Source organism: Stegodyphus dumicola, chromosome X1 (genome assembly GCF_044657685.1).
Source record: "Stegodyphus dumicola isolate Sdum_Otavi_A_Nest chromosome X1, ASM4465768v1".
Lineage (NCBI taxonomy): Eukaryota > Metazoa > Arthropoda > Arachnida > Araneae > Eresidae > Stegodyphus > Stegodyphus dumicola.
In genome coordinates, this window is record NC_140780.1 from 76,422,354 (window position 1) to 76,435,817 (window position 13,464).

Consider the following 13,464-nt stretch of genomic DNA (forward strand, 5'->3'; position numbering starts at 1 on the left):
GGTACCAGTTCGTTCTGTAAGACTTTACCGTCAGGTACTTGGGAAGCAGACAACGCATGAACATATAAGAAACAGAGACGTCATTACGGGAATATGTTCATCTATACACACTTTAATGATACTTCATGGGTCCTATAGCTCTTAAACGCTTTGCTCCTGAGATTTCACAGTGTTTCTACTTGTGACTTAAGCTTTCAGAAAATATATGGGTTTCTGGAAATCTGCTATCAAAGGAGAGAAGGTTTTCTTGTAAGATTTTCTTTGAACAGTAAATTTCTTACATTTGAAACATTCCGTTTTTTCCTTGGATATATATTTTAAACTATTTTTCTCCCTGAAGCCAAACTTTGACATTTTTCCCCCTTTTTTATTGACAATATTATCAATCGTTGCTTTAGATACCGAAAAATTATAGCTTTCACTGCATTTTTTAATAACTAAATACGATTAATTTTCTTCGGAAAGAGCACAAACATAGGCTTCCGTTGATTGCTTCTTTAAAAGTGCCATTTTGCATGAAATTGTCAAATAGCGGACGACACTTTACACCTTCAGAAATACAACTGCAGTTAAAAGCACTTTCCGAGCAGACGGATTTTTTTATAACAAAGCAAATTCATGTAAAAATGTGCGAACAGCCTCTATATTAAGTTTGACAATAGTAAGTTAGTACTATATCTATAGTTTATTTGGAAATATCAAAATAATTCTATATTTCAATTCAACTTAAGATTTTCACTATTATTAAAAATAACTTCTAGATTGCACCCAAAAAAAAGCCTTTTTATTGCATTTTTAAATAAAGAAAATTATTGAAAAACAGAATTAAGTACAGGCTGATAAAAAACTCGATAACAAAGTTCAGTAAAATCTTACAAAAAATTAGATGCATATTGATTTAAAATTGCCAAACTAAGTTAAATGTTAAACGATTAGAAGTTAGAATTGAGCAAAATTTCGTAATGAATGTTAATTTTATTCTGAATTACAAAATAGTAATTAAAATCTAAATGCTTACAGCGCATGGTATATGTAAAAGAAAAATATTAAAATTTATGTTCTCATAAGCAAACGGAGCAGTTTTAATTTTGTTTGAGACCTTTAAAGTATCTTTTTGAAAGTGTCATCGTTTCTAGATTTTCGAGAAATCGTAAAAGAGCAATAAAATAATGGAAGGGGGATGTTGTGAAGCAAAAATAAAAAAAAAAAAAGTCGTTTAATAGCGACCTCTGCTAAAGAATGTCTGTAAGTAAAAGCGGATAAAGGGAAGAATGTTATAGATGTATTCACAAAGCTGTTTGTGGGGATTAAGTATGCGGTGTTTTATTGCTTCCCTTAATAAATTTTGGAAAACATTTAAACGTCCACGAGTGCTTGTGGCAAGGATAATCTCTGGAGTATACAACACGTGATATTTCTTACTTTTGAGCCATGTGACAGCATGTTGCTTTATTACCAAACTCTCATTGCAGGCCTCTGGACGTAGTTTCATGTTGTGAATACTTAAATTCTTTTTATAATGCGCGCACAAAGAGAAGGCTTTAAGTGTTCATGCGTGCAAAATTAAATGTTTTTTTTTTAATTCTGAATGGTAAAACCAACCATTAATTCTAAACCATTTTGTTTTGAAATTCACATTATGCTGGTATACTTCTAAGATTTAAGTCCTATTTCATTGTGCCAAAAATAATTTTATTTATTGGATCATGGGAACATAAAAGTTTCTTTTTATTTCATTATTTAATTTTCTGAACTTTCATCCATTTGTTTGGAACTGGAAGCCCCTTGGCAAAATTATTGAGCTGCATGCAGTTAAAATCCTTAAATCAATTTCTGAGATTTGTAAAAATGGAGTCAAAAACATGTGTAGGAAGTGTACGAAGAATAGCAGCTATAGAAACTGAAAATGTTCTACCCATGCATTATTTTAGTAAAGGGGTTAACATAACCTAGCTGTGAATTGTACCTTCATGCGAAGTCAAACTTGAGATAATACAGGATTTTCGGAACAGGAAATCGTATGTTTAACGCAGCGTGAGGGCAGAGTTTATTTCCAAGAACTACTCATTTCCAAACTATTAAATGGACTTGAACTAAAACTATTGAAGATAGATAGCTCGTCATCAGATTTAGATTACACTATTGCACTTTTGTTTTGTAATGGTTAGCATATCGATCAAGCTGTTTAGAAATCCTAGGTTCTCTTGTGGAACAGAACACTGTTTATTTTTACGAATTTCGCATTCCCAGGCTCTTGTCGCACAGTTCAAAATGTAAAACATGAAAAATGACTTTGTAACTATTTTTTTACATTGGTCTGATTAAACAGGAAAAATGTATCATTCATTATGTTTATTTAAATAGCGTGTTTCCGTTTAGTTGTTTATTTTGAACTGTTTTACTTTTCCCTGTATTTTTCACTTTTCCCTGTATTTACTTAAATATTTGGTCCTTTTGAATATTTATGTCGTGAAAAATTTTGGTTTGTTTTTTCTTGGTCTAATTGTAAATTACTTTTTATTTTCTTGCTTTACTACAGACATTTAGCTTTCGATTTACATATTTATTTCCTGTTTATTCCGATTTATTATTTTATTGGGTGCCTGTGCAAGGGCTATCCCACTTGCGACCAAGTGTTCTTAATGTTTATATAGCAGATAAAGATTAAAAAAAAAATTAAATTGCCATTCAATTTTATGGACTAAGTATCAAATTATTCTTACAGATTTGAAATAAAATGTTTTCTAGTCGTTACAATTATTGAATTTAATGGGAAGAAATAATCTATGTTACTAAACAATGAAGACTCTGTATGTATATATTTTTCTTGCATTGTGGAAAAACGGCGGCACCTAGAGCTGCCAGATTTTGAACATCCATTGTTCTGCACCCGAGCATGTGCATTTCGAAGGTCGAATTTCGAATTTTTTTATATATTTATCTCATATTTTGTGCTAATATAATGACATTTCGATGAATAAATTCGACAATTTAAGAGCAATGTATTGCCTTTACGCAAAGTTATGTTTCAAATTTAATCAGAAATCTCAGAGGTTTAAGAGAAGTGAGTTGACAAAATGCCTTTCGAATTTAATCAACAAACTTGGGGATTCAAAAAAAAAAAAAAAAAAAAAAATGTATTGCCACTGCCCGAAATAAAATAGTTTTATGTTCTACGAAGCAGTGTGCTGCTATTCAGCAAAGCATAGGATATTTAATTTTTCTCTTAAATTTTTTTCTGTTATTAATTAACAAACTAAGCTACTTAAAAGTAATTTTCAAATATAGCAAAAATACATCTTCGATTCTATTATTATTAATTAATTACTAGATGAACCCGTAAAACTACATTAGCTGATTCATTAAAATCATTATATATGTATAAAGTAATTATGAGTAATTAAAAAAAAACAAAGATATATATAAGGAATTTGTCTGAAGTCTCCATCTGACCATTACCGAGTAAGCAACTTTATTGTTACAACAAAAGATACGTTTTGGAGAAAGAAGATGATTGATTACCACCTGCAATTGAGCATTTTTAGTCCAAAGAGGCTTTGTCCCTGAAGGACTATTGTTTTTGTTTTGCGATTTTGCATTGAATCACTATAAATGTCCGTTTCACTTTTCAAACTGTTGCCACCAAATGTTAGAGACCTGCATTATATTTGAAGAAATTAAATAATGAAAAATCTGCATAAATGTATGCATATTTCTCGCATTGTGATAAAACAACGGTCCATAGAACCATCGAATTTTGAATGACGTAATCCTCCTACGAATATGAGCATATGGAAGACCAACTTTGAAATTTGGAATTTCTTTTATTATCGATTTCATATTTTGTAAAAATTTAACGAATTTTTGATTAACAAACTCAAAGATTTCGAAGCAAGCCATGGCAACGTTGTACAGAAAAAACATTTTTAATCTCCAGCGCGTGAATCTCTGTATCGGAAATTCTAAAGATATGCACATTTTAAAACTATTTTGCGATATTGCTGTTGAACTGAATTTTATGGTTTAAGTGCGAAGAACGTGATATTTAATATATTAATAACACACAAAATGTTTAAAAAACGCTCCTTTGGACGTAATTTAAAATCTAAAAACTTTCAGATTTTTTTTATTATATAATCTCAATCAGACTTAAGAAAGCAGAACAAATTAATTTTGATGGCTAATTAAAAAAAATCGATACTGCTTATCTTGATTATATGAGAAGGTCTAATTCATCATTATGTTAACTGTCAGATGTACAGCCTGAACTACTTAATTTAGGGCTTTCTTAATTTGTGAACATCAGATAAAGCTTAAAAGCTTTTTATTATTATATCTTAAGTCATTCCTTATAGTTATCCCTAATTTTCCAGACAAAGCCTTTGTACTTGGATGTAACAATAATTGAGTTAAATGTACTCTGAACTTTCACCCTCTTTTAATTGAACAAAATTTGCAAAATAATTAAAAATTACTTTTAATTGGTACCCATGTATATAAGATGGAAATTCCTTAGTTAATAAATATCATGATTATTACGGTTCATGCACACTGTAGGCAAAGTTCATTATAATAATACGACGTACAGCAAATTATAATCTGCATAAGGAAATTCAATCCATCCAAAATTGTACTCTAAAATAGAATATCGTAAAATTATTCAACCTCGAAGGTATAAGCCGAAAGACACGGCTGGCTCAACTTTTATATTCGCGCGAGGAGTATGCTGTTGAAGCATAATGCATTTTCCGCTTCCCAGGTTTTATTAAATTTGCATAAATCTCTGTTTTAAACTTTTTACACATTCTAGCCTTAAGTTTTTAATTTTACCATTTTTTTCTTTCTCTTTATTTGGAAAGATGGGAAGTATTTGGAGAAACTTTTTGTACGTTTTTGAATATGTAAAAATTTTGTAAATTTTGATTAAAAATATGCAGTCACAAATAAATGGAGGACATCACTTATATTTAAAATAAATATACTTATAATAAGTATGTGTATAATGCAAGTTATTAATAGTATTTCGAATTAAATAATAAAGAGCACTTTATGTTGAGATGAACAATAGTGTTAAATAGTGTTTGCAATGTTAAATCGTTCACTCAGACTAAAATTTTATTACTATTTTGTCCATAACTAAGGATTTCACTATTGGTGAAAGCAACATTCTTTCTGATTCTGAATTGGGGCTAGTTCACGGAATTTTCTTTCCTCCAACAGATTGTTACGGTTATATATTCTTGACCAGCATTATAAAGAAACTAATATATGCCACGAAACATCACACGTTTTAATATTCAAGTCAGAAAAAAGGGGGATAAATATATTACATATATTGTCCATCGATTGGTAACGAGTAGGTAACAGAAGTTAGTACCCTATACTATTAGTACCAAGAGTCGCGGATTCTGAAAGGTGAAGACATTGCTTAGTTCCAAAGCACAATGATAAAGTATTTCATCTGAGGGTTTGTTTTTGATTGTAAGAATACCGTAATAATGATGGTATCTAATGCGGTACGATGCCCAGTTGCGTCATTCTCATCATGCTAAGTTCACTTAATCTATTTCGCTATATTGCTTAATTAGAATCAACTACAGCAATAACATTTTGCGCATGTATACATGGAGAGCTCTCGATCGATTAAAAAAGTCTTCGACTGATATACCATTAACTAGTCTTTTGCTAGAGACTGCGAAACTAAAGGTGATTGCATAGCTCATGTATACTTATTAGAAGACTAGTAGGAATACGTTGTGAATTAGAAAGCTTTCTGCTTTTATCCGTTATTGTAACTTCTTAAAATATATACTTGTACAATGGAGTATTTGGAAATATCTTTCTTAGCTGTTACTGGATGTAGACCTTGATATACTACTGTTAAATGTCGTTGTAAAAATGCATGTTAATGATGTATATAAAACTGATGCTCAATTAATATTATTATGCGTAATCATTTTTTCCCGATAAGATGAAACGATATGTATAATGTTTTGCTGAAGAAAAAAACTGTTATCAGTCACAAATGACATGTCATTGCCATTGCTATTGAAGACTTGTTTAAGAAACCACCTCTCCAGAAACGTGTAATAAGTTCTGTGTCATGTGCGTATCCTTATTTAGAGCCTTTATTGGTAGGTAGTTCTCTATCAAACATTTAGAATAGTAGATTGGTCGGTTGTTCCTGATTCAAACTTTTGTCTCTATTCAAGGTAGTAAAAGAACTTCTTTCTTGTCGCGAAACACTTTGACAAGGTCAGTTCAATTAAGCGAACGTTACACTTTTAACAGGTAGATGTCAATGAACTCACATTATCAAAAACAGAAAAAGACGTATGATTGGCCTATGCTAAAAAAGTTCTTATTCGATAATAAAGTAGATGCATATTATGAGTGAAGCAATTACATATTCAGGGGAAAAATGATTATTGATCTTCCAATAAGAAATCAAGGGGCATATTTCCTTGAAATGCTCTCTAGGAAATACGCATCCTGATATTTTTATAATGAGTTGAATATGCTTAAAATTGTGTTTCTCAGTATCGCAAAACACTGAAATATATTACTGGTTTATAACAGGAAGTTTTCGTTACTAGTCATTTTCTACTTTGTGGGAATATAAAGGGATTTATATTCCCACAAAAATACACGTTGTGCTAATTGAATGCATTTAACAGTAACATTTTACTATAATGTTAACTTTACTCGGTGAAAGTCTTGTTTGTTTACAAACTGCAGAAATTACACATACTTTGTGTCCTTTTATAATAGATCCTTTCATTTATTTTCATTTTATGTACTTATTAATTTATTAAAAATAGAAAAAAAACGTAAAATATCTGTAATCGTAACGCAAGTACTAAAAAATTGTAAATTACCATAATTTGCATATGATGTTTACAATAAAAGTGATGAATAAATTGTGGATTGTCATATAAATTATTAGATTTGTAAAAAAATATGATATTACCGCAGATAAAAACCTCTTCCAACGACTTTCCGATGTACTTTTCATATATTCTTATAAAAGCGATTTCTTTTTCTGATCAATATAATTTTTAATGTTAAATATTTTGTTTTTACAAAATGGACATACTTCAGTGCATGGTACAAGAAAAAAATAATTTTAAATCTGTAATCATGTAAACTGTATGCATGTTCAGTGCCTGATAGTTTTTTTGATAACTGCAAAGTATCATAACACGTCGTTTGATGCATAAATTGAAAGGCCAAGACATCGAAAGTACAGTTAGAATTCACACTAGGTTTTTATACTATGTACAACACACTAGATTTTAATCCTGAATACCATTGAAAGATTTAGTGTTATTTTCCAGATATTTTTAAGAGTATTTAGAAGATTCAGATTGTTCAGTAGAATATAAATCGGCTATATAATTTGAAACATCTGTTTAAACCTATTTATTCGCGGTAGACTTGCATTTTTATTGCAAAGTAAGGCACATAACAGAGTGGTGAACTTATTTATTTCATTCATTCATTATTTATTTCATAGTCGTGATAGGTTGTGTCAATGTGTCAATATTTAACACGTCAAACCCCTTGAGTTAGTAATAGATGATAAAAAGTGAGAGTTACAGGTTTTTAATCGTTATTCAATGATAAAATTGTGTTTTTGCTGTTAGGTTTTTAATCGTTATCAATGATAAAATTGTATTCTTGTTGTTAGGTTTTGAATCGTTATCAATGATAAAATTGTGTTTTTGCTGTTAGGTTTTTAATCGTTATCAATGATAAAATTGTATTCTTGTTGTTAGGTTTTGAATCGTTATCAATGATAAAATTGTGTTTTTGCTGTTAGGTTTTTAACCGTTATCAATGATAAAATTGTATTCTTGTTGTTAGGTTTTGAATCGTTATCAATGATAAAATTGTGTTTTTGCTGTTAGGTTTTTAATCGTTATCAATGATAAAATTGTGTTTTTGCTGTTAGGTTTTTAATCGTTATCAATGATAAAATAAAATTGTGTTTTAGCTGTTAGGTTTTTAATCGTTATCAATGATAAAATTGTGTTTTTGCTGTTGTGATAGGATGTTTTTATTTTTCGAGAAAGAAATATAACCTGTGAGGTGCAACTTGACCTTTTGGCCTACTTGATATTTTACGATGATTATAAATTTTACACTTCGACTGTGCAGCATTTGGAAATATGCTATTAGTTCTTCTGTTTAGAAACAGACATGAGTTCACTGTAGTCAGTTTCTTGTACAACTTCAATTTAATAAGAAGTCCCATTAAATTGAATTATTATATTTAGAATTATATTTTTAAGGCTTTTTCTTCTCCCTTTCATTTCTGATGGCCTTTGGGTAGATACATTCAATTGTAGCAAAATACCAACACATCCATAAATTAGATTACAGTTTTTATTTTGGATCTTCATAAGTAGTTAACAAGTACTTGCCCGACATTAACCTTGATTATTAATTTCGACTTTTATGCAATTTTAAATTTCTCTGTGAACAATCTGGTTACTATTTATTAAAGAATAAGAAATAAAAAAAAACACAAATCACACAGCACTACTCGTAATCAGCAGCGAATGTTTATTGTTGGTAAGAAAATTTGAGTTTGCAATGCTTTGTTAAGCAAGGATATCTCTCACAACAAATTTTTCAATAGTACAGCCAGTCGACATAAATCACAATGCGCCGAACAGAGAACGGTGAATGCAAAAAGAAAGTTTTATTAGTGCTGGTTGCTTTTTAAGTAGTAGTTTATTTTGTTTCAACTTGTCCGCTGATGAATTTCAATGAAGGCGGCCGCCAGTTGGCTCGACATACTGGCGTGATAGGATTTTGTCTCTTATGTACAGGTTTTCCTGCTTTAAACCAAATGGAGCACATTGTCTTGCTTTAATCACATCCTGCGAATGATATTGCTATATGAATCGCACGCTAGAGTACTTCCGCGGACATTAATGTATCTGGGTCAGATTTATTTTACACCCTTATTCAACAGATAATGAGATGCTCATCAGTTAGTTACATGGAAATTCCAGATTATGTGTCATTCCCGAAATTATGTATTACCTGTGCAAATATAAATGTTTACAGATCGTCAAAAGGGTTGCTAAAATATACTACATGGAGTAACAAATTTAAATATCAACCACTTTGATAGAATCTCGCAAAATCTAAGGCAATGTAACCCAGACTACACGTTCGTCAATTCAGATACGTAAGAAGAAGCAGAATTCGAATTGATGGAATGTATTCTAGAAATAATATATTAAAAAACGTTTTCAGGGCTTCAGCTTTTGTTTGAATTACCAAGCGTCCGGTGAATGTTTTACGTATATTTGCAATAATCTTGTTTGTTATGGACAAAAGTATTAATATCTCGAGTTGATCTCTAGGCCGAAATCAGAGGATGATTTCATTCCTGGAAATGGAGAGATCCTTAAGTCCTCGCGGGGATCTGTTAGTAACTATTAGAAACCATCTGTATCATGAGGTTTACTTGGCATCAGAGTCTGATTTCCACTCGGGTGAAGGAGGCATGCGCCCTGGCACCCACTTTTAGAGAATCCTTTAGATCCTCCTATGATACTTAAAATATGTAAAATATATGTATTTCTTAATATTTTGGGTTTAAAAAATGAAATTAGAAGCAGTATAAAATGTTAATATTTGTGTTTCATTCTTTATGCCTTTCTTTGAAAATTATATACTGGACAACAACCTTGTGTTTGGCGTATATTTTACTCAAAACTGTAGCGATTTCTAGGACAAACAGGTTGACTTGCTTTAAATTATTACGCAACTAAAATAAAAGGCGATTTTAATCTCACTCAAACAATAATAATAGTAAATTTAAAATAAAAAATTTAATAATTTGTTTTTGCTTAGAAACAAACATAATTAAAATAAAAAAAATCATGGAAATAAAGGAAAAACCGAAATTTATTTATATAATAGTTACATAATTTTTACTGGAGAATAGAATATTCTGATGGCTAAGAAAACTATGTAAAATTATAAAATAAGCAAAAGAAATTCTTTCCCATAACGCCCCATAATTTTTAGGAATTCTCTGTGCCATGGACTTTGAAAATCATTGTTACACAACAAAAAGTGGCAACCCGCATAAAATAAAATTAAAGCACCTGAAGTGAAAAAAAATTTCATTTGGAATCTCGAATAAGGCCAGGAACCATATTTCTAACTTTACGTAAATGACACTCTTGGAGTTTATTATTACCTTGAAATTCTTAAAACCGCATTTATTATGTTTTAACTAACAGCTGATTTAAGTTAAATAAAGACAGACAGTTTTTAATTCATATTCATAGTTTTTCTTCTTGAAATAGGAACATTTATCAAAAGATAAAATGTTCTTAATAACATAGTTCAGAAATATTTTTCATTTGTGCCTCATATTCTCAAAAACTACACTTTCCTCTTATGCAGTTTTTTAAAATATAAAACAGCTCATTTCTTGTCACATTTAAGTAGTTTTAGTGGCGACTAGAAGTCTATCTTAAAAATCAGAACATAAACACTGGAAACTGCAACAGTATTAATTTTTAAAAGAATAACTAGCAATCGATCTACTCATTTGCTTTTTGTCCTTCCCCTACAAAAATAAAAAATAAAATAAAAAAATAAATTATTAAAAAAAATCTTAGCAATTATTAGCATATCGATGGGAAGATATTGATATGATTCTCAGATTGAAAATTATTTTAGTTCCGATGAAATGTTTTTATTTAATGAATTTACAAGAACATGATGGGGATCTAAAATCAAAAGTGAACATTTTGCACTTCATAGGTCTGATATGTAATACTTAAGATGCGTGGGATGATAAGCGTCATTAGTCGCGCGTGGTTTGTTTCCGGAAAAGCGAAATGTCACACGGTGAAGTTTCACTCACTTCCTCCGTGCTTAGGTGGTATTCAGGTATATTAATATTTCAGTAATACTGTTCCTTATTCATGATTCCCACTGAGATTGTTCACGTAAAACGCTGGATAGGAGCTGTTTTAAATAGCAATTAAGTGTCATTCAGAGATTTATATGTTTGGAGTCTACGAACCTGATTTTTTTTTAACTCTTGTTCTTCCAGATTACAACAGCGTCAAGCCTGTGGTCAATGATGGTGTCAACCATGATTTGGTTGCTTTTGGGAGCGTTCTTCCTGTCATCCGAGATTAGCGATGTCAGTTCATGCTCTTGCATGTATTCGCATCCTCAGGAACACTACTGTGTGGCTGATTTCGGTAAGCTCATCATTTTAATTTAAATTCTTACTGCGCTTTAGATTTAGTGCCAGTGAAAAATTCTTTACTTAGTTTCGTATTTCCTTTTAAGTTCTGCATACTAAACTATACACTGATTTAAATGAAGATCAATAAGAAGTCCACTGAAATACGGAACAGTTTATATACATTTTAAGCAAGCTTTAGGATAAATTTTTTAATATAAGTATTAAATGAACTACAGTATTTATAGACTTGCATAAAAATATACAGAGAAGAAATGTTTTTGTGAAGAAATCTTTATAAAAGAAGACCTAAGAGTTGAGTTTATTATATGATGTATCTATGTCACTGTTATAAAAAGTAAAATATAACTTGCACTTCCTCAGATGAAATTCCTTGCATTTTGCTTCCTGTGAAGATACCGATTGTTGTGCTGCTGAGCACGAGGTTTTATAATTAAATTAATATAATCTTAAGCCAATTTAAAACTGTCTGCATTTAATTAATAAACTTTATTTAAATTAAAAGAAAAGATTATAATCGTATGAATATCTTTAAATATCCATAGATTACTGTAATCGAGAGATACATTTTTATGAGTGTTTGAGTCTTATTGTTACGTTTTCATTCATGAAGATGGGTGCTTGATTCAAGTCGAACCACTAGCTGAGATCTAATCTGTTGTGTGCTTAATTTGTTCATTACTACTTTTACTCGAAATAAAAGAATGAAAGAGAAATGCTTGGAAATGAAAGCCACGACGATCATTTTCTCTTTTGCGGAAAAGAAAAAGAATGAGATAAAAAAGTCATCTAGAAAAATAAACTATGGATATTTAAAGATATTGATACAATTATAATCTTTACTTTTAATTTAAATAAAGTTTATTAATTAAATGCAGACGGTTTTAAATTAACTAAAGATAATATTAATTTAATTATAAAACCTCGTGCTCAGCAGCACAGCAATCGGTATCTTCACAGGAAGCAAAATGCAAGGAATTTCATCTGAGGAAGTGCGAGCTATATTTTACTTTTTTATAACATTCACATAGATATCATATCGAAACCGGGCCCTTTGGTATCGCAGTCGGCTTCCTTAACCACTACACCATCTGGGCGGCAGCCCCTGTAAAAACATCTTTAAACATAATGTTTTTACAGGGGCTGCCGCCCAGATGGTGTAGTGGTAAAGGGAGCCGACTGCGATACCAAAGGGCCCGATTTCGAATCCCGGAGAAGGCATGGTTGTAAGTGTCTGCCCCTTCATAGAAGACAAAGGTGACCCACCTATTAGGTGCCTCTATAATAAAGTGACCACACTTCTGGCCTTAGTAGTGGCCAGTCATAGTGGTCTAATGGCCCGCCTTTGGTTAAAAAAAAGGGAGGGGGGTCCTTGCAGTTTGTAAGAAACCCTGATTTGAAAACATGTATGATGTGTGGTGTGATCTGTAACACCATATTTGAAAAAAAAAATGTAATTCAATGAAGGATAGTAAAAGGAGGAAAAGTTATTCTTTAAATATGTGGCAATATTTTTCATAATACATATACTATTGAGTCAAGAGTATTAGTATGAAATATCTGGAATATCAAATACTGTTTTAAATATGAAAAATCATTTCAGTTCCTAATATACAGATTTATTTAGCTGAATAAATTGCTTTCTCTTCCAGCAACTATTAGAATTATTTATTATAAACACCTTACCAGAGAGGGTTCATACGTACGGTTCTGCATTGAATTCCACATTGCGACGTGAAAGGAAGACGAAACAAATAAGGTAATATTTTAAAAAACAGCGGAACGAATTCTCAGGTTCAAATCACTGGTCTCTTATTTCGACTTGTTGAGCTGCACCTAAATCGCGATTATAAACTTTGACCGTGTGTGTGAGTTATAGCGTAGCAAAATGTGACAAGAAATGGCCTTGCACAGAGAGTAGGGAAAAGTTCTTGTTCAAGGTTCATACGGGAGGTCGTGCAAGTCCCCTTCTTCAATTTATATGCTAGTGTGGGCAATGCATCATTCCAGGGATAAAATACCTTCCATCCAAATGCGTTTTAATAGATTTTTGAGAGCATAAGCTTAATAAAATGTGATATAATTAAATAAAGTGTATTTAAGTTAGTAAATCGCGTGTTTTTATAAATTGCTAGTGAATTTTTTTTTAATATTTTATTTACATTTTTGGGGTACAACGTTTCTAATATTTTGTTATTTCATGAAACGTAAGT

At 30.9% G+C, this 13,464-nt stretch overlaps 2 protein-coding genes across 4 annotated transcripts in view; one reads left to right on the forward strand and one right to left on the reverse strand.

The window, feature by feature from the left end:
* Positions 1-13,464, reverse strand: part of Syn (synapsin) — a 377,780-nt gene that overhangs the window by 258,887 nt on the left and 105,429 nt on the right. The window lies entirely within an intron of this gene.
* The window catches only part of Timp (Tissue inhibitor of metalloproteases), an 84,232-nt gene that overhangs the window by 40,651 nt on the left and 30,117 nt on the right, over positions 1-13,464 (forward strand). For all 3 annotated transcript variants that reach the window (XM_035370609.2, XM_035370617.2, XM_035370625.2), the window contains one exon: positions 11,093-11,246. In XM_035370609.2, the coding sequence (XP_035226500.1) occupies positions 11,120-11,246 (127 nt within the window). In that variant the 5' untranslated portion in view covers positions 11,093-11,119. The remainder of the gene's footprint in view (positions 1-11,092; positions 11,247-13,464) is intronic.